The sequence below is a fragment of the Schistocerca gregaria genome, unplaced genomic scaffold, assembly GCF_023897955.1.
Source record: "Schistocerca gregaria isolate iqSchGreg1 unplaced genomic scaffold, iqSchGreg1.2 ptg000621l, whole genome shotgun sequence".
NCBI lineage: Eukaryota > Metazoa > Arthropoda > Insecta > Orthoptera > Acrididae > Schistocerca > Schistocerca gregaria.
In genome coordinates, this window is record NW_026062009.1 from 28,802 (window position 1) to 56,595 (window position 27,794).

General features: G+C 33.9%; 4 protein-coding genes and 2 long non-coding RNA genes across 7 annotated transcripts; 3 read left to right on the forward strand and 3 right to left on the reverse strand.

Annotated features, from left to right (window-relative positions):
• Positions 1–5,376: 5,376 nt before the first annotated feature.
• Positions 5,377–6,777, forward strand: LOC126317102 (uncharacterized). 2 transcript variants are annotated; one of them, XR_007556407.1, is made up of 3 exons: positions 5,396–5,687; positions 5,762–5,935; positions 6,028–6,777. It is a non-coding gene; the product is annotated as an uncharacterized LOC126317102 (long non-coding RNA). The 2 variants fall into 2 exon arrangements; XR_007556406.1 differs by having other exon boundaries at positions 5,377–5,687; positions 5,762–6,777.
• On the reverse strand, positions 6,335–7,525 carry LOC126317100 (uncharacterized). Its single transcript, XR_007556405.1, has 4 exons — positions 7,467–7,525; positions 7,111–7,391; positions 6,855–6,919; positions 6,335–6,777 (listed from the first exon to the last, which is right to left on the reverse strand). It is a non-coding gene; the product is annotated as an uncharacterized LOC126317100 (long non-coding RNA).
• Positions 7,526–12,494: 4,969 nt separating this feature from the next.
• LOC126317077 (probable phospholipid-transporting ATPase IA) lies at positions 12,495–16,109 on the reverse strand. Its single transcript, XM_049993053.1, has 3 exons — positions 16,018–16,109; positions 15,732–15,898; positions 12,495–15,638 (listed from the first exon to the last, which is right to left on the reverse strand). Exons 2-3 carry the CDS (start codon positions 15,893–15,895, stop codon positions 12,536–12,538), a joined length of 3,267 nt encoding a protein of 1,088 aa, XP_049849010.1. The 5' UTR covers positions 15,896–15,898; positions 16,018–16,109; the 3' UTR covers positions 12,495–12,535.
• An 801-nt stretch (positions 16,110–16,910) lies between these two features.
• On the reverse strand, positions 16,911–17,955 carry LOC126317117 (putative rho GDP-dissociation inhibitor 1). The gene is made up of 4 exons (XM_049993093.1): positions 17,814–17,955; positions 17,389–17,637; positions 17,114–17,332; positions 16,911–17,011 (listed from the first exon to the last, which is right to left on the reverse strand). Coding segments are annotated over exons 1-4 (609 nt in total). The 5' UTR covers positions 17,953–17,955; the 3' UTR covers positions 16,911–17,009.
• A 120-nt stretch (positions 17,956–18,075) lies between these two features.
• LOC126317080 (uncharacterized) lies at positions 18,076–21,301 on the forward strand. Its single transcript, XM_049993056.1, has 8 exons — positions 18,076–18,289; positions 18,366–18,545; positions 18,604–18,824; positions 19,035–19,122; positions 19,192–19,250; positions 19,332–19,401; positions 19,471–19,724; positions 19,796–21,301. Exons 4-8 carry the CDS (start codon positions 19,083–19,085, stop codon positions 21,299–21,301), a joined length of 1,929 nt encoding a protein of 642 aa, XP_049849013.1. The 5' UTR covers positions 18,076–18,289; positions 18,366–18,545; positions 18,604–18,824; positions 19,035–19,082.
• A 1,085-nt stretch (positions 21,302–22,386) lies between these two features.
• LOC126317112 (uncharacterized) lies at positions 22,387–25,442 on the forward strand. The gene is made up of 10 exons (XM_049993089.1): positions 22,387–22,849; positions 22,927–22,953; positions 23,030–23,101; positions 23,179–23,247; positions 23,491–23,562; positions 23,645–23,716; positions 23,788–23,859; positions 23,995–24,066; positions 24,135–24,206; positions 24,284–25,442. Exons 1-10 carry the CDS (start codon positions 22,653–22,655, stop codon positions 25,353–25,355), a joined length of 1,797 nt encoding a protein of 598 aa, XP_049849046.1. The 5' UTR covers positions 22,387–22,652; the 3' UTR covers positions 25,356–25,442.
• The last annotated feature ends 2,352 nt before the right edge of the window (positions 25,443–27,794 follow it).

Consider the following 27,794-nt stretch of genomic DNA (forward strand, 5'->3'; position numbering starts at 1 on the left):
GGTAGCTTTCAGAATTTTACCCATACGCTCCATTTCAATCTGTGTGTATAGTTGATAATCAGTATAGACGTCTGTCATCGTGTCCTCCAGACGATACATCATGAATAAAATAGGCCTTCCCTATCGCGTCAAAAGAAGCATTTAAATTGTCTTCACCAAACTTTTCAATTCTACCACACCACCATAAACAAGGTTGATCAATGTTTCTCCCTTATAACAATCTCTATTTCCACAATCAAACACTTCACTGTCTTCCCGTAAGTTCAAAATCATCAGATTCGCTTTACTCTTACTCCATTTTAGATTCACCAAAATATTCTCTGTTTATCAATGTCAGCACAAATTTGTTACCCTGATATATCTGAGAGCACTCTAGTATGCCGAATGGAACATCCCCGCCGAGTATCATGTGTAGGTTCATATAAACTCGATTCGAGTTCAGATGTGATGTTCATCAGCTGTAATCCAGTGTAACATGCCTACAAGCTGACCTATGAATTATTCGTTATGTAGATTATTTCTATTGCATTAAAAACTGGTCGGGTCCAATCTGATCGCCGAGTCTATGTTGCTCGCATCAATCGGATTATTTCGATTTTCATCAGCACACAAACAGCTCCTTATCTATGAAATCAATATCAGCATTGCCTTCATTTTATCTTTGGTGTAACCATTAACATGAGTGACAGGCATGCTGGTTTTTCTATCTTAGTTTGGAACTTAATTTGTCTGTAATTTCAAGATATAAATTAGTAATAAATAATTATGTTATATAATCTCATAACGTCTTTAAATCAATAATATTCATTCATTTTTATTATTTACACCACATTTTGTTATAACATATCTGCCTTATATCTTCTATTTATCATAATATAATAGACTTCATATAATATATATCAATATTACCACCTATTATTATTCATTCTATATAACATGTCTTATCAAATTTATACATATATAGTTTTTTTATATCATAATACAAGTATCTTTTACAGTTTTCATTATTATATAGTAATTTTTATTATAAAATATTTTATATATCATTTTCATAGTTAACACCATTTATATCCTCTTATTTCTTATAATTATACATAAACTCCATATCATTGTCTATTTTATCAAACATTATATCTCGATGTTGCTGCAATCACATATAATTTTATATTATCCCAATATTACGTGTTGTTATTTTATATATGATTCATATCTCTGACAAGTATTTACGAACACTCTTATTTTACATTTATTATATTTCCATTTATATTTTGTCTTCGTAAATATCCCTTTTTGCTATACTTTCTAGCCATTAATACTTTATTTATCTACCCTAAATCTATATGTATTTAAATAATTTATATAACATCTATGCTACTTTCAGACACTCCTTTATACTCAACCTATTCGTTTCATTCAAATCTGTCTCCATGTATCTTCGCATTACATAATATTAGAGATAAAATGATCAGTTTAAGCAGTCAATCCTTTAGTAATAATTCGATATGGCAGCAGCGTAGAAGGCTGTACTATGAATTTGACCAACTGTAATAATTGTGATAGAAAGGAAGGCATCACTAGAGTTGTTGGATGGCTTTGTGATTATAAAGAGATCAAAACCTTCTGTATTTGAGTTACAAATGTATTGAATAAACGATTCTAACATATCAATCAGACAAGAAATATATATCTATTATCTAACGACCCATACCATCCTGTTGAACATTTCTGTTTAACTGCTATAGACGAACGCGATGAAAGGATCTGTCTAACAAAACTACCTGCTCAGCACTACGTAATGCGGGTGTAAAAACAACACTTCATCCACAGACCCCGTTCAATTATTCACGCAGTTACTAAAAAAATAGTTAGATCGATTACAGGAAGAATATAAAAAATCTAACAATAAAATCATAATAGCTACAGTATAAAAATAAATCCAGCTATTTAAAAACAGATGTTCTTTATCTGGATTTTTATCGTTATATTTATTTAATAAAAAAAAATCATTATTCAGCAAATGGTACAACAAGGACACCTATATATATTCTATAAAAACAGACAACAACGAAACTATTTTATCCGTTATTATGATCAAAAATAACCAATACAATTATCAGAGAATGAAAACTGATAAATCAAAGCCCAACTAGTAAAAAAATCACAAATGAAACAAATTTACAATATGCAAACAAGTGTGCAAATTTCATAACGTATTCAGATAAAAAACACAAATTTAATTTAGTTATCTAAATAGAGTGTTATTCTGCGATAAAATTGATTTAAGCTATAAACTATAATCTTTTACACAATTACAAAGCTATTACTAGCCTTAAGATATTTTTTACAACACCCTTTCTACAAAATTTTAAACTACAGAATATAAACAATATATAATCATATCAATGTCGAGTTATATGATTACCTTAGATCCGCACACGTGTATATCTGTTTTTGATCCTCTTTTATTATATTTATCCTTCTGCCCTTCCTATTCTATTACGTATTTATTCACTATAACAATACTATGCAATATGTGTATATGTATAAGTTATAACCTGCTATTGCATAATTTTTTCAGTCTCATTTATGATATAGTTAGGTTTATGTCTTCATATCCAATAGTTATAGAAAAATTTTAATAGATAGATAGTCAGATAAAATCATTAAATTATTATTGTAACATAAACGTATCTAATAGTTAATATAATATCGAAAATAATAAGTGAAAAAAGAAATGATTGAATTTGTATTATTATTAGGTATTGCTCGATCTTAGGTGGCCTTTCATCATTCTGCCTCTAGTACCAAATTTATAAACAACAAACTGAGGTTAAGCACACCAATATACCGCCTCTTATAAAATACTGATATAGATTAAATTGTAGTACTAAGCTAGGACCTTATGTGTATAAATACAACCTTGATTGCGAAAACTGAAAATACTACTAACGATAATAGTAGCTGCCCGAACGAGTATTGTCAAAAAATGTTGACGTTGACAGACTATTTTACCTGAATGATGGGAATTGGGGTAATAATCAAGTATAGAATGTATTCAACATGAGTGATTTAACGCGAACTAACATGGTTTTAGTCCTCATAAATAGGACACATATTGATTACGGATCCCAGTCACAAGACGAGAAGACAAGTTCTTCGATTGAAAGTGAATTATGATATATTGAATGCGTAGGATCTCAATCTGCTCCTACAACGAAATTTCATCATCAATACAACGAATTGAGCCGTAACCAAATGAATCTGATGATGTAAATACCTCCTTATGATTGACATCGTAGACAATGACATGATCTACTTTATGTACATATTACATTTATGATTATTCATTTGTCTCATGTCCAACAACATATCATAATATATTATATTTATTGTATGAAAACTCAGCTGTGTGCATACAAATACACAATATAAACCTTGATACAAATACATTATCCTAGATATGGCTTAGTATGATTTTGAGTTTATTGTATACCACAATACATACCTGTACAAATAAAAATATATTGAGTTATTCTGATATTATAGTGCTTTGCTTTATCCATCTATAACAATACCATCTATATAACACATTATGTTGAGTTTAGTATTGTTGTATATTTGCTTTTTTTAATAAAATATTTTATTTTGTCAGATTTTATATTGATACAATTCAGTAGATATCATATAACTTTTTACTCAATATTTGTTTGCATTTTATAATAATTCAGCTCGCATCATATATATGATGTTTTAATGTGTTTATATAATTTCAGCAAGACCTAGAACTTTAGGGTCAGACTTGCTAGAACAATGTAACTTATTTGGTTAATATTTATGCGTTTGTTTAGGCTATTAACCACTTATGTAATTTTTAATATTTCTACATCCACTATCATACACGTTATCAATAGATGTCTGAAATTCTCTATATTTACATTGTCTTAGTATATTAAGTCTCTACTCTTCAAGACAAAATCAATATAGGTACTTCTGTCGTGCGATGTATCTGATTCTCAATCTGAATTTAACTATACAATGTTAACTATTTTATCTACCTAAGGTAAATCTTCTATTTATTTATACTTTATTTTTCATTGTTATTAAGACAGAAACTTTTTATATATTTTTTATTCTAGCCTTCTTTTTTATCTTATACCTCCTATATTTGACATTTGCCCATAGTCCTTTTATTTTGAATTTCTATCTTGCCTCCTCTACTTGAAATTTTTCTAATAACTTATTCTTCATTCTGATTTTATAATTCACTACTCATTTCATTCGTTCTCTTCCTTTATTGTTCTTCACAACATTTCGTCTTCATTTTTTTCATTACTTGCCTGTAAGCTATCTTTTATATTCACTCCACCTTCAGTCCATCATACTTTTATTTATTGTTATTGTTATTATCCTATCTTATTTTGATATTCTTTTTACTCGGTTTCTTTCTTCGTTATTCAGCAGAACTCTCTCCTAACCTATATCTCTATATTCTTTTCACGCTATCTAAACACACTCTATTTTATTCATTCTTCGTTTCTTTTTTTTCCTGTTTCTCTGATCTTATTCTATTATCTTGTAATCCTTACATTCATTATTTTATTTAGCGCCATGCACATTATTTAGAGCATTTTTAGTATCTAGATATAAATATTTAACAGGACCATTTGAGCTTTTAAATGGTAAATATGTTAAACAGCTATCTTGTACTAATATGTTAGAATTACCTGTCGAATAAAGTTTCCACAAACACAGGTCTTATCTTTATAATAAAAATCATCTATTGGGTCTGTTCGTGCCTTCCTATTTAATCGAACATTCAATCAATCATACGAGTTTCACCCTCCATCCTTCTATATTTTCACTGATCTAGCCTTGACTATTAAATTGACTATTTCAATCAACACCTTTATGTTTATTACTGTGTATCGGGTTACATTGATATCAGTTTTTAATATACTCTTGGTTATTGTATATCCAAATAACATTAATTCACCAAACTTAAATCAATTTTGCATAACAGTGACCATCCGTATGTCAACAAATCGGCTTGCTTCCACAACTTAGGCAACTGAAATGGGCTACTGCGTGTATATAATTCACTTTTGAAAAAATTGTCTTTTACCATCAATCTTTGTATTACACCTTTTCCCTCTAAATATCTCTGCATGTTTTGTTTCTCAAGGCATGCCGATGACAAATTGTCTCAAAATCTATTTCCTGCTTCTTATTTCGTACACAGCATTTATCAATTTCGAAAACATCCAACTCGTGCAATGTTTTGCTCCGGCATAAAACTAGTTTTTCGACCCCTTAATCTGATTCATTATTGAATTTAATAGTATCTTAATTTTAACAGCTTCTAAACACAAAATAAATAAGGTTTTTGTGCCTTTCTTTCTATACAATTGCTTCTTTGGCTTCTTTAGTCTAGCCTTGATACTTTTTATGTTTTATTTTACCTCTTTGGATGTGCCATTCAACATACCTTATACTCTGCCTGTATTAAAATCTATACACTCAAATTCAAGGGCAAATTTTACTATCTACCCTTCTCAGCGTATTTCAGCCAGATATCATGAGACTTTCTTCTAGAACCCATATTTCTGCCAAGAACAGAAATGGTCCATCCAGACTTGAATATCTCAAAAAGCTAATTCACGACTTTCAAGTCGAGAACACAAATCAAGGTAATTTTTCAGCCTACTTAAACCTTAAGTTTCTGGTTCTCAATTCGCCATCTCATCGTTTTTTTATACCTCAGAAACCAAGGAATGTATAGTAGCACGTCTTGGTAATTTTGCCTATGATCCAAGTAACTACGAAATATTTGCGAAACTGAATATTCCTGCACTTTTGCTAGACGTAATCGAAGAAAAAAAACTACCCAATAAACTACAACATTTAGCCATAGCTGGTCTCTGTAACTGCTGTTTGGGTATCGCAAATAGAAAAAAGTGAAATAAGACAAAAGTATATAACTAGGTTCGTTTCTTGATTACTGATTTTCCTTTCACCTTTCTCTTGCAGATCCAAGACTTGCAAATATTATAGTTAAAGAAGATGGAATTGATATACTATTTCAAGTGCTGAATACAAATTTTGAAAAGTGGATAGGCCAAGATTCTGGTAGAAGCGAAAAAGCAGCACTTTCTATTGTTTTAAATAACATACTTTACATTTTTTATTTCCTTTCCCATAAACGGGATTATCGATCGAGTAAGTCCGTAGCATCACGTATTTATTTCAAAAGCACAGCGCTATCAAAAAACAGATATATGACGACAAAAACTACCCTGCATTACATTACTAAAATTTTTTTAACTGTTATCAGCAGAAATTTTTACCGAGTCATTCAAAAATCTTTTATTAATGTTGTACAATACAACTGATATACAGGTTCGCAATGTAGTCTGCATACTCTTATATGAATTTGGTAAAGTATAAAGAGCAGCATATGGGATACTCCTCTAACCGACTAAATAAATTTTTCATCCCAGTATAATAGCATGTGAATCTTCGCATCTAATTTTTAGAATGCAAAGAAGAAGCATCCTGTAGCATTGAAAGTAGAGAAACTATATGCTATAACATGACTAAATATTTTATTGATGTTCTAACCATGTATTGAGCATTTTTTGTCAATCTATTTGAAAAGTCATATTCCTGGTATAACTGGCTTTGTGTAAATCTATCCTCACCTTAAAACACATATACATATGGGATTTATTCTTCGCTATAGGTAGCATGAAGATCCGACGTTTGTATTTCAATGTTTTCCTTTGCGTAGAATAAGACAAATTAGTACTTTTTATTGGAACTTATAATTTGTGATATAGCCTGCTTCTTTAGCGTACAACTTGCTTTTCAAGTTTTCTCAGTTTTTCATTTAATTCAGCAAGTTGGTAATTGATGCATATTTCTAGATTTTCGTATCGAAATTTTCACTTGTTAGTCTTTCTCATGCCCCTCCTTTTTTATGGGTAACTATCGTGCCAAGTATATCCGTCATAAAGAATAAAAAAAATAAAGGGAAAAGTTATTGCTTTTCTCAAACTGAGCTCTTCAGCAATTTATTTCAAGAAACCGGATCAAAGAAAAGGGTAGCCGTACCAAACTTGTTCAAAAAATCGACGAATCTTTTTAGACTATTGTTTAATTGCTCCGCGTAGGCATTTTGAGCCCATTCATTTTTTAGTGCTTCTATATTTTGGGGGCTTAGGGTGTTAATTTCTTGAGTTGCTTTGTTACTCATTACGTTGAGCTAATATTTTATTTTATCAGTTTTTTGGTTAGCAGTTGAATCCAATTCGTATAGAACTGAATAGTTTGTGAACACGTAGCCACAGACTGTTCAAATTAAAAAAAAATTTAATTCTTCGTAGCATTCAATCCTGAAATAAGAAAGAAAATCTTAGTTGAACCTATACTGACTATATCACTAGCTAGATAGCGGGTAAATTCGATACTTTTTCAGATCTGAGGATGACGTGTTTTGTTTTAAAAGGTGGCATGCGCAAAGCCAAACCCTGGATTTGAATTGCATTCATAATTTAAAAAAAATATATACTATATTGCATATTTTTAAAATTCCAATGGTGTCAGTTTTTGTTGCTCGACAATGGTTTTGCACTTAAAGAAATGATATCCACACAAACAAATTTTCTTGATACAAAATCCTGGACTGTTATTTATCCGGTCTACCTGAATTCTAAAAAAACACTCAAACAAGGTCGTCAAATTCCCTTGTCAGCAGCAGTCAGTAATCCCTCTCTTGACAGTATTGCAGCCTGTGTTAAAAAGCTTAATCTCCAATGCGTGCAAGAACCGGATAAGGCCTACTCACGCGACCCTAATTCACAAATTGGTAGACTTCGTGTACAATTAAAAACTGCAGAAAAAGAGCCCGTCATCCCAGAAATTCCAAACCGTATGTTTAACATTAGCTTATATTCCTGACACATATATTTCAGTTAGACTGTGTTATTTTTTGCAGGTTGTGCTATTTACTTTCCCTTCTCTCCGCTATTGATGCTTTTCTTTTTATTTTAAACTAGGTTCAAAGTTACTGCTGGCCATTGCGAAAAACATTTCAGAGTTGGAAGCCTCCGACGTCAAGACGACGACAAAAGCTAAAAAGAAAGGCAAGAAAAAGTAAGTTTTATTACCCTACACATATGAAAACTTTCAAGTAGATGATCAAATAAATTTCCTGGCATAGCGTTGCTCGAACAATTATTGTAAAATTTTCGAAGAAAAAGCGTATCAATAATGGACGACCATTATCTTTGTTATGGTTTGTAATCTTCCGAGGTTTTTCGTAAAGCCAATTTTTTTAATAAAGATTAATTTTTTTAATAAGGCATCTTATAAAGCAATCTAAGAGAGTCTGACAAAGAGATATATACTTATCATTGATTTCTCTCTAGCGTTTGACACCAGGCTACATTCTTCCGTCAAAATATTCTTTTATTTTGCTCCATACAAAATGATCAAATAGCAAATACGCTTGATTCTAAAAAAACTTTTCTCATCATTTGGTCAACGCCTTGCTAGCTTACTGAATTTTCAGTGTTACCAAAGTTTTGTTTCTCTCGATGCTTAACACTTTCAATGGAGACATCTGCAGGGATCTGTGTCGTTCGTACCTCAGTTCAAACACCTAAATGTTTATACTGTCCAATTTATCCTAACTTTGTTGTTTTTCTCTCATTCAATATTCCACGCACTTTCCGCCCTATATCATTTTTATTTGTTGTTCACTTTCTTGTCTCAATTGACTTGAAAACACTATGTTCTATTTCTCCAGATCAAATTCCCAGCATTGAATTCACTGTTCGAATTTTTGTATCCGATTTTCACGTTCTAAAATGCAAAGCGATTGCCGTCAATTATATTTTAGCCAGTTCTGGGAAGAAAAAAATTAACCTGTTAGACTATGCATCACTCTGTGAACTGGTGAAATCGTATGTGTACACAATTCTTGCTCAGGTATCTGTACGCTTTTTGAAAGTCACTAATATCTCCACATTTTTTGCACCTACTGCTTGTTGTTCGAAACTTCAGGGTCCGCCCATTTATAGCTCACGGATCAAGTGTTTACATCGTTTTGGGACTCAAACTTTTGACTCTTCTTTCTCAAGAATCGCCGGATCTTCTTTCAAAACTCGTCCAGTATCATGTGGATCTCTTTATTTCGCGTCTAATCGAGCTCAGTCCATCAGTACAGGACTTCAATGAAATACAATCTGCTACATTCTCCTTGATCATCTCTCTGATCGACAATTTAGACTTCACCTCTCACAAACTTTACCTGCGTCCTTTCAATTTTTTTACTTCCGTCTCTATTTGCCAATCCTTGCGGGAAGTTACCATATCCAAGGGACTATTCTCACATACTGCACTTTCTATTCTTGTCCAAATATGTGTCTTCGATCAAATACTCGCTGTTCATTGTCACCTCTTCGACCTTCTCTCTCAGACAGTGATTGACCCATTTTTTCAGGACATGCAAGATACACTGGTCATGGCTATTGCGTATCTTCTAAATCACGCATTTATTTATCCTCATATGGAGTGCCTCAATTATATTCTGTTCCCACTCACATTTTCTTACTCATGCGAAGACCTCGTCTCCGACCTCGCCATTCGCTGCTTAGTCTCTCTGTTCAAATATTGGCCGGGTGTCATCTGGGGATGGCAAGCCAAAGGCATACACTCTCTTGTCGCTGCCCTCAAGCACAAAAGCCCACATGTAGTCGAAGCTACGCTTAATGCATTTTACAACATTTTTCAGTTTCCCTTGAGCCACTCTTTTCTGTTCAAAAACACAAAAAAATGCCAGTCTAAAAACAAGGATGCTTCTCTTTTCTATGAAATCAGTACGACCAGCTTAGATCCACAATCAGATCATTGCCCAAGACCCTCTAGCAGCTATCTATGCTTGCTCTCTATGTGCTTTCAAAAGGCAGAACTTATCAACACTTTATTCGGCCTCAGCAATAAAGGCCCCCGAAAAAAGGTTTCCCATTTGCTATCAGAACTGCTAAAGTTGTACAGGACCCTATTTCCTAAATCCATCCAAAAAACCAAGGAATTCAGTCCTATCCTCAGGCAAATCGTCTCTTCAGAACTCGATGCACTTCTCAATTTTCGATTCTCCACCGGTATATCGAATCTCCAAAAATACATACACTTGAATTCTTCGGACCTTTTCCTTCGTACCAACGAGCAGATCATGGAAACGTATACTTTGTCTCAACCTGACTCGACCGAAGAAACTAAGTTCTTAAACGAAAGCTACTTGGTTGCTAAACTCAACCGAACCCAAGTTCTGTCCTTTCCAGCTAAGAACTGGAAGAAATGGGAATTTAAATGTATACTCGAGCTGCTCAAAGGACCATCCTTGCGTGTTCAATCTCTTCTCCAATTTACTATCAAAAAAACCAAGTTTTTCAAACGACTTCTTCACTTTTTCTCGCCTTTTAGAGGCTTATATTCTAGCCTGCATTGGTCACCCAACAATAGTCATTATTCCCATGTTGGCACCCAACTCCTCGATATTCTTATGACCTTCAAAATTGGCTGCGACTACTTTAAAAAGCACCCCTTCATTCAGCAAATATCCCAAATTCTCAACGAAAAAATAGATTCTCTGAATACAGGCTCAACCAACTGCTTCTTAGATGAGCAAAAACATAAAAAAACTATGTCGTGTGACTACTTTACCGTTTTGGGAACGCTTTCCAGGAGCAAACATGGTCTGGAAGTTTTGTTAGAATATAAAATACTTAATGCTCTACAAGATATATGTAGAATATCGAATGATGATGGATTGATCAATAGAATTCTAGCCTCGTTTCAATATCAGCATTTTCCCGAATGTCGTACTATTTTAGAAGCCGCCCTTTCGTCTTCTTCTCCTGTCATTCGACACAACGTTACGAAACATTTTCAACAACTTCTAAACTGCGATTCTTTACAGGTTCGTCAATGGGCCATAGATCAACTCTGCGAACGTGTCACTTTACCGGATCCATACAACGTCGTGTCCAACTTAGCTTTGAAAACTCTCAAGCATGCTTGTTTAGAAAAACCGCTTATGGAATACTTAATCAGCAAAAATATTTCGTTTGCTGATCCCTCCTTAGGCGTTCTCGGTCACGATCTACAAATCAGCTTTCTCAGCCTTGAATCTGGATTTAGCTTTTTGCAAAGTATCAACTTCGTACTCCCAGAGATGGAAGCATGGATTTCGAAAAACAACGTCTTTTATGCACAACAACTCGAATCACAAATTCACTCTACGCTTAACCCATCGTCCGGTACCCGAAACGTTACGTTTGCTAATCATGACAAGACGCTTGTGGGACCGCATTTTTTCGGCGAACTTTCTAAAACTGTCAAGGGCTGCAAACTGCTTCAGCAACACCAAATAATAGAACAGTTCATCAAAGACATCCAAAACCTAGAACTGTCTCCAATCGAACATCGTGCCGTTATTTGGGCACTCGCACATCTCGTTTCAAATTCAATATCCTGGAATTTCTTCAAGCCTTTTAACGTCATCAACCTTTTTACCTCTGTTATCAAATCATCCACTAACTTGTCTACCAAATGTACCTGCTTCTATGCATTTGGAATAATGGCAACGCTGCCTGAGATTCGCCAGATCCTCAAAGCAGATGGCTGGATCTGCAACAACAAGTTGTCGATTCAAACCGTCTTACCTCGTATTTTTCATACATCTGTACTTTTTTCCTTCCCTGGACACATCCCCTCCATCTCTATGCCAACACCTCCAATACCGCCCGTTTATAATCGTGCCAACTATGCTGCACACAACATCGAAACACATGTATCCTTTGATGAGGTCATCCAAGTCATTCGTATTATGTCTAATAGCGTTTTTTTCGAAACAGTCGCTAAACCTCTTCAAAATGTCAAGGCACTCCATCCCAATGTCTTCGAAAATCCTCTACTTCTGTTCGAAGTGTATAAGCTCATGACAAACATATCACTCGGACTTGAACAACGAAGATTCATAGCCTCCTTGTTTTCCTGTGTTAAACTTTCTACAGATGCATTTCAAGCCTTTGACCAGGCACAAGAACTCCAGAAATAAAATCTACCAACAGTTTCAATTAGCCACAACCTTAGAATATCACTACGACTCAATTAACTTACATGAGCTCTATCTTTATATCCAGCTACGTCTCTATTCTATTCACACAATTCAAGCTCTTTCTTTCTAAAAACTCTTATTCTTCAATAGTACCGATTGATATTACGCTAATGACCTACCTTATCTCCCACCTCAAACACACCATATTACGAGACTATTAGTGCTTTCTTAAGCGTCTAAAAATGTGAACCCTTATTTCGTCCTTTTTACTAAAATGTGTCTCCACCTAATTTTGACAAAGCTTCAACACACGCTAAATTGGCAAAACTCGTGTAAAAATTTTCTTTGAGGAAAAAACTTGCTTGTATTTATCAAATAATAGTGTAGTACTTATTTATTGAAATGTTTTTTTCTCTATGGTTTATCTGTGCTTGACTTATCCGTAGCATAAATTTTGTTTAATTGCTGTCGCCTTTTTTCATATTTCGAGAAGAGCTGGGAGTATCTAGGATACCAATTTTCCACTGCATATTCCCAGCACAGGCTTGGTGCCATTGATATGGCTAATACCACAAAGCAGACAAGAAACGCATTTGTACTTGTAAAAATTCTGTAGGAGACATGCCACATGTCGCTATAAGTCTTCAAATTCGAAATCGCCAAAAACATCGCAAAAAACAAGACTATACTTCCCCAAAATCCAAGATGAATTATCCAATTCCAATGCTTTGTTATGATTGCAATTTGTGCTAAAACGACAAAGTATCCGCCTATGAATGTAACCATCCCATATTCTGGTAATCCCATCGTCTTCCCATCTGCTGATAGTGTCTGTTGTAAACTATAAAAAAAGAATGGGATGAAATATATTAACAATGAATGCCATAGCGCTAAAAACCACCATGACAAAAATCTTTTATATGTGAGCGAAAGGTTGGTTGATGTCACAATTTCACGATGCACCTGTGGATATTTGATTATAACGTCTTCTCTCACATCCTTTTCCCATATACTTATCAAGAAAGGCGGCAATGACGTCAGTACCAGATTGTAAGCTGTTAATATCCAGCCATCGAAAATCGTTAGAGCCGAAAATCCATTGTAAAACGAAAAATATACAGCCGCCAAGAAAACAGCAATATTTTTGTAATACGATACTAAGTACAACAATGCAATTCTTATCATGTTGTATCGACCATGTATGCACACAAGGCGATGTAGATGCCTAAATCTATGTATGGCATAATCACTTGAGCGTGCTGCTTGAGATCCTTCCTTTCCAAAAAGGCCTACTCCTATGTGTGCCTCTTGCAGCATTGATACATCATTTGCACCATCTCCTATTGATAACGTGAAGCACTTTGTTCTTCGTTTAATCATTCTCACTACCATTGCCTTTTGCAAAGGTGTTGCACGACAGACGACTACTGTCTCACAGTTTTCTATCACTTTTGAAAACTCTTCCTCCATTGAAAATGCAAACGGCAAACTTCCACCATCTATTACCAACGCCACCCTGCGATAATTTTTTATGGTTTCTGATGCCATGTCCAGCTCTCTCTTACACCCGTTTTCGCTCTTAATAGAGATAATTATAGTTTTGATGTCACCGTGCAATAAATTGCAAGATTTTGCAATATTGATGGCTGTTGTCTGCTTATCTCCAGTAATAATCCAGACTTTGATGCCACTTTTTACAAAATACATAATTGTTTCTGGCACGCCTTTTTGAAGTTTATCCTCGATAGCCGTACATCCAACTAATCTCAGATCTCTCTCTACATCATCTGATATTTTCTCTAATGCATCTTTTCGACCATCAATCAAGCACATGGCTTCATCGAACCTCTTTTTGATTTGATCATACTCATCTTTGGTCAATTCCTTTCTGGCGCATATAAGTGTTCTAAGTCCAGCGGACGAACACTTATCCAGCTGTCTTTGAGTCTTGACTATTAACCTTTTATCTTCATTTGGATGTAGTCTAGGCATCATTACATGATCAGCACCTTTGGAATATAGAATGATTTTGTCATCCGGGGTACGTATAATTACAGACATACGAGCACGTTCTGACGTAAATTCCATTGTCTGTAACGTTTGATAATCGTAATCCTCACCTAATATTTCGATCCTCACAAGTGGGAGACTGCGCTCTTTCAACACAATACCACTTTCCTTAGCAAAATTACATAAACAAAGCTCGTCTGGACTTTGCGATTGGTAATTGATGCATATCTCGTTTTTTAAAAGTGGCAGTTGAAATTGTAGTTTCTTATTCTTTTGTTCAGAGGTTTCTTGTTTTGAAGCTCTAGACACCATTGTCATATTAGCCAGTACCAATAACAATAAAAAATCTAACAAATCTTTAGCCCTTTTAGAGCTTGACCTGTTAGATGTTCTTTTCGAGCGTGATAAGGATTTATATATTCGGCTCAATACAGATTCATTGTAGAGAGTGCCCTTCACATAGGCTTTTTTGAACACCATTCTGTTTTGTGTCAAAGTTCCAGTCTTATCGCAAAAAATGTAATTTACGCGGGCCAGCTCGTCATTCAAATTAGAATTTTTTACGACTATTCCACTTCCAAACGGAGATGCAGCCTTAGTGTCCCATCCAATGAACAAAGCTTGTGCTATTTTCGCGAATTCTGCTGTAATTGTCAATGATATTGGTATAAAAGAAGAAAAAATGGCAAAATAAGACCAAAAGGTATTAAAACCAGCCATGAACGATGTCGTGTCTCGCGTATTGAGATAATCAGCTTTTTTTACATATTGATGATGAAAAATTCCAGAGGCTACAGAAAATCCAATGCACAACACAACTTTGAAGCATAATAGACTTATAACCGCCCTATTATTTACTCTCGAACTTTCTGAAAATTTGCTTAGCACTTTGTTTGAGTTTAGCTGAATCTTTGTTTTCTTGCCAGTATATATCACGGCCCCATAGACCATGTACGTATTTCTTAAAATTGTTCCTCTTAAAAGCAGGTTTTGCTCGTCAATAGGATATTGCTGTTCACCTACAACCAAAATTCCATGGAAACTATAAAAATCAGTTGTATTAGGGCCTACACGAACTTTCAAGTCAAGATTTGCGATCTCATTTTTTGATATGCCCATAGTTCCTTCACTAGGCCTATATATTTTAAGGTTACTTTCACCATCCAGATTTGAGGTATCTACGTAAACTAAGTTATTGACATTAGATGTGTATAAAATCAAAATGTCGGCAGGTATTTCTTCATTTTCCCTAATTTTAATGACGTCTCCAGGCGAGATATGCATGTTTTTAATTTTTGTAATTTTCTTGTCTCTTAATACTAGATAAATTTTACAGTTCAAAGCCTTATCTAAATTCTGTCGTCTTACGTCCTCCACAATTTCTTTCAGTGCATGAAAAAACAGCACACATATCAACGGTAGCCACGCTGTAAAAAGTGGAAATGGTGAGACAGATGGAATTGACGAAATTATACCGATAGCCAAGAAGTATACATTGCTGATGTGTCTATCAAATTTCAATAAAATTGGTTAGTGCCAGTATTTGGTAAAACGTTTCTTTAATTAGCGATGCATAGTACATAAAAAAAATATGGTATACCTGAATTGCTCAAATAAATTTTTAGGTAAAAATGTCCATAGCGTATACTTTGCTGTTACAACCCTGTTACATTGCTTCGGCTTTTTGTTATTTGTAGTTTTATCATTAACAACAATGGTCTTTATATTCAAACGATTTTTTGGCTTTCTTCTGAATATTCGCATAATCTGAAGTGATAATTGTTGCCACGATAACGTTTAAATATACCACCAAGTAGAACACAAATGAAGTTTGATATAATTGAATTGTATGAGTTCTGAAAAAATCGTGGAATAAAAAAAAGTACCCGTATTCATAGCCTAGATAACAGCATCGAAAGAGCCGTTTATATTCTAATCATAAATTTGAAAGTTTCAAAGTGTGAACAAAATTTGAACTGTCAAAATTTTCATTTTATCGACTTATTTAAGCAAAGTGGCTGAATTTCAGGTATTTTTACTAAAATTTTTCATCAAAAACATGCCATTGACCAATAAAAATTTAGCTGACATATAGTTAAATAATTGCAGAAATAGCGTTTTAAGTTCCAGTCCTTTTTGAAAATTTTAATTTTTCTGAGATAATGCGCCGCTTTATCTATCTTTTTATTCTGGTTTATAAACCTGATCAGTGTTTTGTTATATACCTTCCTATTAGCTAGCTACATTTCCAAAAAAATTACATGATATGTATTTGAGCTTCAGTTTTATCAAACTAGTTTTTGTTAAATGCTTTTTTTATCATTGACTGCTTTCTTTGAATTTTGCCGCACTTGCTGAAATTTCAGTTAATCCTTAAACCCACCACTTAATGCCAAAATTTTAATACTCTAGCGCTCTCAACAACGGGAAAGAACGTTGAAATCTGGCTTATATGCGAAAATAGATTTAGAAGTTTTGATCAAGAAATTATCATAGTGAGAAGCAGAATTTAAGCACTTCGCTTCATCAACTTGAGTAGCAAAATATTGAAACAATAAGAGATTCATTCTAAATTTTGGTATGAGATGAACTGATCAAATACTGTACTCATAAAATGTCGAGCCTTGGACTTGTCAAGTTTAGACCAATTCTACAAAGATACATTTAGTAACACATCGTATATTAGATAGTACATTTTTTTGTTAGGTATTTGAAAATATAAATTGCTGAATTAAATCTATGAAAAAAGACAGCCATTTTTGTAGATTTACACAATTGATAAACGTGATATTGCTATCGTTAATGAATAGTATATAATAATCCACTGTTTTATTAAGACAACTGAAAAACCCTCTGATACTTCACCGAGATGAGGTTATTCTAAAAAAAGATACAGGACGGAATATCAGTGATGAGTTATTTTTAGTGAAAAATTTGAATCAAGCGATCAAAGAGATAAATTTCAATAGTTATTTGTCGTACATGAATCGTCTTCGCTAGCCCAATCTTTTCTAATGCTAAAGTTGTATTCAAATTTGAGATGTGTTACATTGTCATCATCGATAAATGCAATTGTTGACCTATAGCTGCCGCGTGCGAGCATTCCAGAAGGGGTCTTTTCCCAGCCATTACGGGGATATACAACCTCATGTGTCTTTTCCTGAGGCGGGTAACTTCCCAACATTAACATCTCCTTTGCAACTATATGGCTATTAGATTGAGAATATATTTTTTTGCATACCAAAACAGAATCATACCTCTAATACCGCTTTTAGCTTTGTATACTTTGTTCACATAATGCAGTCCAGTCACAATGTCATGCTGTACTCGAAAAACAAATTTAAGTTTGTATTTGCATCCTTCTTTGAATACCAGGCCCTTTTCATTTTTTAGTTTATTTAACGCATCAGATTGATCTAATTCACAAAAAGAGATATCGCCTGATGGCCTATTCTCAAAAATTACATGCATTTCAACTATAACAACACGCCTAGGATCATCTCTAGCTAAAAAAATAGGTGATAATTAGTTTCTTTATAGATTGATTAACAGAGCAAACATCGGTAGGAAAAATCGCATTTTGGCAATGATTGATACAATATATAATGTCTGTCAGAGCATTTTTGAAAGGCTTCTCTTTCTATAATTATCTATGTCAAAGTTTTTGACTAAATTTACATACGTGAATATCTTTCTACGCCAAGTAACTGTTTTTTGTAATTTTCAAGTGCAGCATCATCTTTGTCTTGATTTAAAATATCATTAATGCCAACCTTTGTTGGAACTTTATATGAATTCTCCGAGTCATCTTCGTTTCCCATACTTACAGTAGTAAAATGAATTAAAATTGTACAGAAATTTTTGCAGAAACATTTTTGTCGAATATTTGCTAATACAATAAGAGTCACTTGAGAATACAACATGTTCAAGAAATTTAGAAAAAAAAACAAGAAACAATGTAGTAATGACTCTGTGTTTTCATCTCTTAATAATTCAGATAATCTCATTAGATTTAATTATGAATACCAAGATCGCGACAGAATGATCACAATTGACCAAGATTTTTTAAAAATCACGTCTTACTTTGGAGCAGGGAATAGCAGATTCGCCAATCGCGAAAGAGCAAAACTTTTGGGAATTTCATCTAAAAATACTCGAGTTCGTTATACAAACTTTTCAGGTATTACATGTTGTAAAAATGCAAAAATTCGCTTAACGATAATTTGTACAACAGGTGGCACCCGGAGTCAACTTGAGGTCAAATGAGTTTACCAAAATTGGAAATTGCGTATATATTGGCTTATTCACCTATATTAATGGTAGCATCAACATTGAAGACGATTGCATTATTGGGCCTTACTGCTGCCTAACATCTAACAATCACATATTCAATCCAGTACTTCAGTCTTTTCAGGTAAGTCCGCATTTGTTCTGTGTCTCAAAAAAATTGAGTATTAATTAAAATTCATCAGGAAAAGAATGAGGATAAAAAAATTAGAATCAAAAGAGGATCCTGGCTAGCCGCTGGGGTGGTAATAACTCCTGGCGTGACTATTGGAGAATGTAACCTGGTCTGTGCAGGGGCTGTTGTAACAAAAGATACTCCTGACTACTCCATTGTAGCCGGTATACCTGGCGTTGTTGTAGGATATATAGATTCTAAGTCGGGGCAATATAAATGGATCAAGTAAAGGTATATTAAAGTGATACAAAAATTAAAGAATTATTTTCTTTTTAAATACAGACTATACATATTTTTGAAAATATACATGCCAAGCAAATTATTTGTCCTTGATCAATTTGAAGTTATTGTTAAAGCGGACAGTTATCCTATTAAAATAATTTTCGCATTTACGCGATTTGTTCATATTGTATCAAAATTTCAATTGCATCGCTATTTTAGTGGATTTGATTTTATCTCTTTTGAAAATAGTACGTTTTCAATAATTATATGGATCGCAAGCAAGTTTCTCTTTTGTTTCTTGGAGACCGTACGTTTTTTGTAACTACAAAGATTTTGGCTCAAATTTGTTCTACTAATACCTCTTTTTGATATGCAGATGGTGTTGGTAAAACAACATTAATAAAAAGCATGATATACGAAAGTTTTCAGCAAAATGTACCTCTATAAGTCAAAAGCTCTATTTTTTGACATCCCTGGAATTTTTCTAACCCGTAAGAAATATTTTGAACTAAAAAGGTTCCTCCTATATTGAATCCCGTCATAGAAGACAGAAATGGGATTCAGACCGAGCTTATCGATACGAACGGTTAGTTGCGCTGATATATCTCATGTATACATTTTTGATTAGTTTTTGAGTATACTTACCTTGTCCTAGTTTTAAACTATTCAAAAACATGTCATCAACTTGCTAGTATCAACCAGTGCGATACCTGGGCAATAATTTTGGTCTGTTCTCAGACTTATCCGAAATCAATAGGGAATGTTTTAACTAAGTGGTTGGTTATGATTCAAGAACAAAATCTTCGAATACCTATTATAGTTGCTTGCAACGTAATGGATAACCGAGACATAATTCAAAGCCACTATTCTGATTGTTGTGTCTTTGGTCCTGAATTCAAAGAATGCAGAGTATGTTTTTTATCACGATGAGTCATTACCTTTCTGCCTTGATTATAACAAATTTCTTTCATACTGGGCAGCAAATCGAGCATTTTGCGACTCTTGATTTCAAAGACTCTAAGGCAGTCAATGCGTTGCTCGAAACTGCTCAAAAAATTGCCATTTTTCCTCTCTGCAAACTGCAAGATTTGAATTCTAAAACAAAATACTCATTTCATCCTGATGTAATCAATGCTTTTAGAAGAATTTTCATGATTTATGATGAAGATAGAGATGGATATTTGAATGATACTGAGTTTGACTTACTCCACAATGATTGCTTTAAAAATCAGCCTCTGCAACCTTTGACTATCCAAAAGTTTAGAAGTTTTGTTGAACAAATAGACCCAGATGCCATTTCTGAAAAGGGTTTTACCCTAGCAGGGTTTTTGATTGTTTGGGAGATTGTTTTAGAATATGGAAGCTGTGAATGTATCTGGACATTATTAAGACATTTCGGCTATAACGATTGCTTTCATTTTCAACAAGCCACAGGCTTGCCTGACTTTGAAAAAACCAAGGTTTATACATTAACACCTCCTGGTATTGAATTCTTAACCGACGTATACGAATATTACGTAAAGAACATGAATGAAAAGGGAAATGATACCGACTCTCAGTTGAGGCGAGTCAGCCTCATTTTTTCAGTTATTTCTGATAGTTGCTTTCCTTGGGCAAACTTCGGATATCCTTATTGCACTGTAATGGATGAAAATAGGCAAATCTTGCCTTTGCGAGGCTTCCTAGCCTTATGGTTTATGATAGTATTTTTAGAACCGGCTATGGCAAGAAAGTATCTTAGTTGCCTAGGTTATGGTTATACACGCTCAAAGAAAGTTGAAAATAGTAATTACGATCTATCTTGTCCAATAACTGAGTGCAACTTTTCACGCAATACTTTCCTAGCACTTGTGTTTGGATCTCCTTCTTGTGGCAAATCATCTTTCATTCGTGGGTTTTTGGAAAAACCTTTTGTGGACAGCATTCCATCTAAAGAAAGGGTATATTGGGCCGTGAATTCTGTAAAAAAATCAAGCTGCATATCACAAGATAATGACCGATCTTCTCCTTCGTTCAGTTCTGATCAAAGTAGTACACATCTTATACTACATGAGGTAGATCTGAAAGTTCCTGAAATTTCAAATCTTCCGTATCTTTCCCGCTCTAACGCATTCTGCGTTCTTTATGATAACTCCTCCCATGAATCTTTTAGCTACGCTGAAAAACTTATATTTGCTCTTGTTTCCCAAGTGCCATCGGTCCCCATTGTATTTATCGCTACTAAATCAGATATTTCCCCATATATTACAAAAAACAGTATCTATATGTCAAAGCAACTCAATATTTCCTCACCTATTCTCATATCCAGTAAGAATGGCATCTACAACTCCGTTTTTGAAACCATTTGCTCAGAATCTGCGAATGCTATCTACCCTAGTACAGTTAAACGACAACACACTACAATTCTCTTAGCATTTATCTGCTCTTCTCTACTCTGGCTAGGTTATCAAACGTATAGATCAAAACTTGTTAAACGCCACTACTAATTTTTCAAGCTGAGCTTATGTCTTTTTTATCAAGTTCGAGCCAAACTGCGATTTTTTTATGAAAACGAAAATGATTAAACACATTGCACTATTCCGTATAGTCAAGCTAATCATAAAGCAATTTGTGCATGCATACCGCGTTGCATTTTTTCTCTCTCGCCAACTCAAATTCTAGCATTATGCACGGCTATGTCACTCTTTACAAGAAATGTGGATCATCATTTCCTTCTGACAAATAAACGTGTAAATATCATTTTAAATAGATGCCGTCAGTTTAAAGTGTGGAGTTGTATGTTCTTAACCTTGATTTAGATGCTACCATAGAAGGGGATGGCATCATCTCATGGTAACTTTTTTAAATGGGATTTGAATTATGAGATAGTGCAAATATGGCCAACATAGCGAACAGGGCCATCTACCTTTCTTGCGCAAAATAGATATTCTCGTGTTCCAATTTATAGTCGTCATTCTATAAAGTAGTTTTTTAACAAAAACCATTTGTGGGGTATTTTTGACGGAGACCCAAACATTTTTAAGAGGCCTAGCTTTTCTTCTTTTGTAAGCCTTGCTTATAGATACCGACTACAATTAAAAAAGTGAAAATTTTGTTGCCTTGATGTTATCGACAACTGTTTGCTATTAAGCTGATTGTCCGCTCGAATTTTTCTCTTAATACTTAATTTTCCACCTAGAATTGAACATTGTCTATCTGTATAGAGCTATATGACCTACTCATGTGTCAGTGATTATAGTATGGACACAAAATATAATTCCCCTTTAATTTAGCTGATGATTTTTTTACTATATTTCTTATGATAATAACACTTTAGGTTATAACGAATTCTTTTGGCACACTTCTAATTTTCTTATATCTCTAGATTAAGTTTGAGAATGATGGAATATATCAGTTAGATTATAAATTATATCCTGCTTCCTTCGACTAATAAAAACTGATTTTTAAATGCATTGTTATGCAAAAATTTATCATATTTTAATATTTTTTAGGTTTATTAGTAATTAAAATGTTGCATATATCTCGTGTGAATTATTTAAAATATAATAAATGCAGTTTTTGTCGAATGAACATATTTCTCTTGATAACTTCGCTTATCGTAATACTGTTGCAATCTTTTGCTTGTATTCTTAGGGTAATAGCCTTCCAGTACCTCGTAATCCTGCCATCTAATGAAAACTCCTCTATTTAAGCTCAATACAATAATTTTTGACTTATCCTATAATCCACCTTAAAATAGCAGAAATTATCAATTACACTAATAGTTCTTTTTCACTTTCTGAACCAAATCAGCGATATATTTGATACTCATCTTTCAGTTTTATCCTTAGCACGGAAATGAGCAACACAACTTTGTTTCGTACTGCTTTTCTAGTCTGCATTCTTTCCAGCCTATATTCCCGTATCATATGTGAAGAACAAAATGAATCGGTGTTCTTCCATGATATGCTGAACAACTTCCCTGATTTAAACTCGCATAACTGGAAACCATCTGCTAAGCCTGAAGAATACTGCAAATTAAAGGATATTGAATGGTTTGTAGCGAATGGTTTTAAGATATTAGTTAAAAATTGGAGCGATCTTTTTACTGACATATAGTTAATACATTTAGTGATAAAGAGGGACATGTGGTATCAATGTACGAATTGTTTAATAAACTTATAGTTACCTAAGTTTGAAAAGCTAACGCATTATTTTGTGCGTTTCCATTTTAGAGAGCTACGCGATATGAATTTGAATGGATCACTACCAGAAAGTATTGGAAATTTGGCACACTTGAATCGATTGTATGCTTCATATTGATGATTGAGTGAACAAATGAGCACGGAATTTTAAGACGGATTTTATGCTAACCTTTTTTTAGAATTATTAGCAATTGTAGTTTGAAGGTTCTACCAGCAAATCTTTTCAATACCAAAGATTTGATTGAGCTGTATGTAGATTGACAAATCTTTAAAAATATCACAAAGTTGAAGAAGGCGCTATTTATATCCAAAATCAGCAGCGATTTTACTGGATCTGAAATTCGGTCTAGTGAAAATAACTTAGCTTATTTTTACTAAATGCGTCGTCTAGCTCAGTTGGTTTTAGTAAATTTTAATTATGTGTTCGCTTTATTCTAGCATACCTTTATGCACTTTTATCTGACTTATACGACCGAACATAAAACCTTTAGTGAATTGAGTCACAACTCTATTTTTTCAAACATGAGTGAAGACTTTGGAAAACTGAACAAATTGGTATCTCTGTATGCGTCGAATTCTTGCTGAAATTTGGTAAATGGTCTTCAAATATACTGTGACTTCTAATACTACTTTTACGTCGTATAGCGATTTGAGCAACAACCTTTTGGAAGGAAATATACCAGATAGTATTGGAAATCTAACATCGTTAAGAAGATTGTATGTCTTGTGCAAGGTAAATCTTTATAGTTGGTAATCAATGACATCTTGTTTACATCCTTTTTTACTAGGTATTTGCATAATAATTCACTTTGTGGTAATCTGCCCTCGAGCATTGGCAATTTAAAACATTTATACATAATGTGCGTCAGCTGCATAGTCGAGCTCAGCATACAGATCGGCCTCACATGTCCCTGATTTGATAATTCTAGCTTTCTTTTATGTAATTTTTAAACTCAGCTGAACATTAACGCACTTTGTACAAATTACTTGAAAAGGGATTTGAGCGACAACAAATTTGAAGGCAACCTACCACACGAGTTATGTAATTTGCAATTTTTAAACCGATTGTACGCAGATAGAAAAAAAACGATTTTTTGGTATGGTGGGATAGATGATCTGATTTTAAAATTTTTAGGAGAATGAAAAACAATAAATTGAGCGGAGATGCTTCTGAAATCATTAATAAGCTTTCAAATCTGAATCAGTTGTACGTGCACTTGCTATATACAGAAATCATATCCTTGATGTAGATTCTGAAATTTAACTAAATCTTCGCATACCTAGAGACTTGACGGGCAATAACATCTCAGAATGCGGCCATATGGGTTGCAAGATTTATTCGAATATGAAAAAGAGACTAGATAGAGATAATCAATTTGGAAACAAGACAGACAATTCTACGCTTCAACCTGACCAGAGCCAAATGAATCACGGTGGCATTCCTACGATCGGGAACCTAGATGTAGCGCATCACAACCAAAATCCTTTTGGCAATTCTATGATTCAACCTGACCAGAGCCAAATGCATCATGTTGGAATTCCTACGATCGGGAACCTAGATGTAGCGCATCACAACCAAAATCCTTTTGACAATTCTATGATTCAACCTGACCAGAGCCAAATGCATCATGTTGGCATTCCTACGATCGGGAACCTAGATGTAGCGCATCACAACCAAAATCCTTTTGACAATTCTATGATTCAACCTAACCAGAGCCAAATGCATCATGGTGGCTTTCCTATGAGATGTGGGGATTTAGCACGTCAACATCAAAGCGCCCTTAACAATTATACGCTACAACCTGACCAGAGCCAAATGAATCACGGTGGCATTCCTACGATCGGGAATCTAGATATAGCGCATCACAACCAAAATCCTTTTGGCAATTCTATGATTCAACCTGACCAGAGCCAAATGCATCATTTTGGCTTTCCTACGATCGGAAATCTGAATGTAGCGCATCCTGACCAAAATCCTTTTGGCAATTCTACGCTTCAACCTAATCAGAACCAAATGCATCATGTTGGCATTCCTACGATCGGGAACCTAGATGTAGCGCATCACAACCAAAATCCTTTTGACAATTCTATGATTCAACCTAACCAGAGCCAAATGAATTATGGCAACTTTCCTACGAGCGAGAATCCAGATTTAGCACGTCAAAATAAGGAGCCTGGCAATTTTTTGAATAACTTGGGATCACCATTGCCTAATGACACAGTGCTACATCAAACTGCCATCCGTACCACCCCGAACACAGTCTTTATCAATTCTAGCTCGAGCAATTTAAATAATTTGTCCTTCTACTATAACTACTTGGCCATAGTTATCTTTTTGTATAACTTCCTTTTGTAAAAATTAAGGAAAATTAACTATGATTCCTTGGGATCATTTTAATAAAACTGCTAGGTTTTGCACCGTCTAGGGTTTTTATTAAAAAAATGCATGTGTTTGGCTATTTGGTCAAATGGTCTATAAATAGCGTTAAAATTTTTTTAAATTTTGTTTGCATACAGAATTCATTTTTTAGATATGGTTAGCATGCACAATATTTCTATGGGTTCAATACTTGGTCTCGTGAAGAATTAGACAGTGGCTGAAAAACATTTAGACAACATCTATAGTCCCACAAGAGGTAAACAGACCAATATGAACAAAGAGATGCGGTCATGATTCAAAAAAGGAAAATGGATGTACAATAAGATATTAACCAAGCACAGCAGCAAGCGACAGAATCAGCAGTAAAAAGATTAGGTATACAAGAAATAAATTGATAAACCATGACACAGTATTGGTGTATAACAGGAGGAGATAGAACTAGAAAAGAAGAATTTGTCAATTCTAAGTGATAGCATAGATGTAGTCATAGAAAATTACAATAATCTATATATGAAGTTTAAGAGCATAGATCTGAAACTTATTGATTCTAGTAAGGAAGTATGCGAATATACCAAAATATTATCTATAACCCTTGCAATTGAATATCTAGCAACATTTTAGAACAAATATAAGGGGGTTTTAGAGCTTTCACTTTGTGGCAAGGTAAGTCACCAAATTTTAAATCTAGAAGCTCAAAAACCAACATTGTGTATAACATAAAAGACAAAACAATTGAGTCAGATGTATCTGCAATGTTTCGTTCAAAAAAACATACTATTTTCAAGCATGATCCATCCGTTCTAAATATTCGAGGGATATTGATGCATCCTATAATTCTCAAGCAGAATACGCCGCCGATTCATAGACCAATTTAACTCTAAAAGCGATTGAGAAGCCTTACTACAAATTATCTAATACTATTGCATTAACACATTTGAATGAGATCGTTATGAGAGATATTTAGTACGAACAAATGCATTTTCTTGCAAGATGTTTATCTTTGTCCATCTGATACGTACACTTGATGCCTCGAACAAAAAATAAGGATAGAAAAGTTCCAAACAACAAAGAACATACGTCAAAAGTATCAGTTACAATTCACAATCAGAATTATTTAATATGATACATGGTGTTTATGTCAAATCCGGTACAACATAAAAAATTTTAATGTAAATGATATTACAAATACAATGGATTGTACATGCAAATATAATGAATTTGTAATTTTGAAGGTTTTGATACAATAGCGAGTGAAGATTCAATGGTATCAGAATCATTATACATCGAAATTATTCGGACAAAAAAGTGCAGACAATCTTGAAATAGTCTCTATCAAGAAGACAAACTTGTTCTATTGACCTCACAAAAATACAAGCCGATATTTTGTACAATTCTAATATTTCCACAGAAGATCGAATAAAAGGACTGTTTGAAAGAAGTAGAAACAATAAAAAAATCCATTCATGATTATGCTAAGCATGATCGTCAAGACACTAGGTCAATTCATTTTTCGATGTTGAGAATAATAACAATTTTTGGGTTTATACTGATGTATAACTTTATATTCACACACAACAGCACAGGTGTTCGCAGCTGTGCACACAGGAAACGAAATAAAAAAGCTAAAAAAAGATATGAGAATCAGTCATGAACGTGATATACTGTCTAAAAAATTATAACATTATGTTCTGTAAATAGATGTAAAGTTATATTATACAACATGTTAAATGCAATAAAGAATTCGATGCAGTTATAAGGTGATAATCGGCCGTATAGTCCATCATCGATTTCTATCAGAATTACTTATCTCTTCCAAGCGCTGCACTTATATTTTTGTAAAATTGCAGTTTGGTTGTATATCGCTCACGATACAAGGTAAAAACTTCAAATATAGTGATGCATTAAAATGAAATTTGCATATCTGATAGAATATAGCGCATAATTTAATTTTTTATCAAATGGTGCGGCATCTGATCAAAAACTAGAAGAATGCTTCTTGCCAGCCTGAAAATTGAAGGTGAAATTCAAGATTGGCTCCGAATTTTTGAACAGATCTTGATCACCAAACAGTAAATTAAAGCCTTGCCTTCTGCAAAACTCAAATAAAAAAAACGCGAAGCGCATGTATAAAATGAGAGTCTTGACAGGAGATCTTGTTGAAAAGAAAAGATGAATATGATAGATGCACAATAGTAGTTTATTGAGTCATCTCAAAAATGCAAGTGTTCCATACGAGTCAAGTCTAGAAAAGATGCTCTTATATGTACTATGTATGCCAGAAGAGAAAAGCTGTTAAATTTACTGCAATACGTGGATAATTGGCACGATTCGAACAGAATTATTTATAAAAGTACAAAAACGAAGACAGTGTTTATCAATGGAGAAGTCAAGCCGATACTGAGCACAATGAAAGAG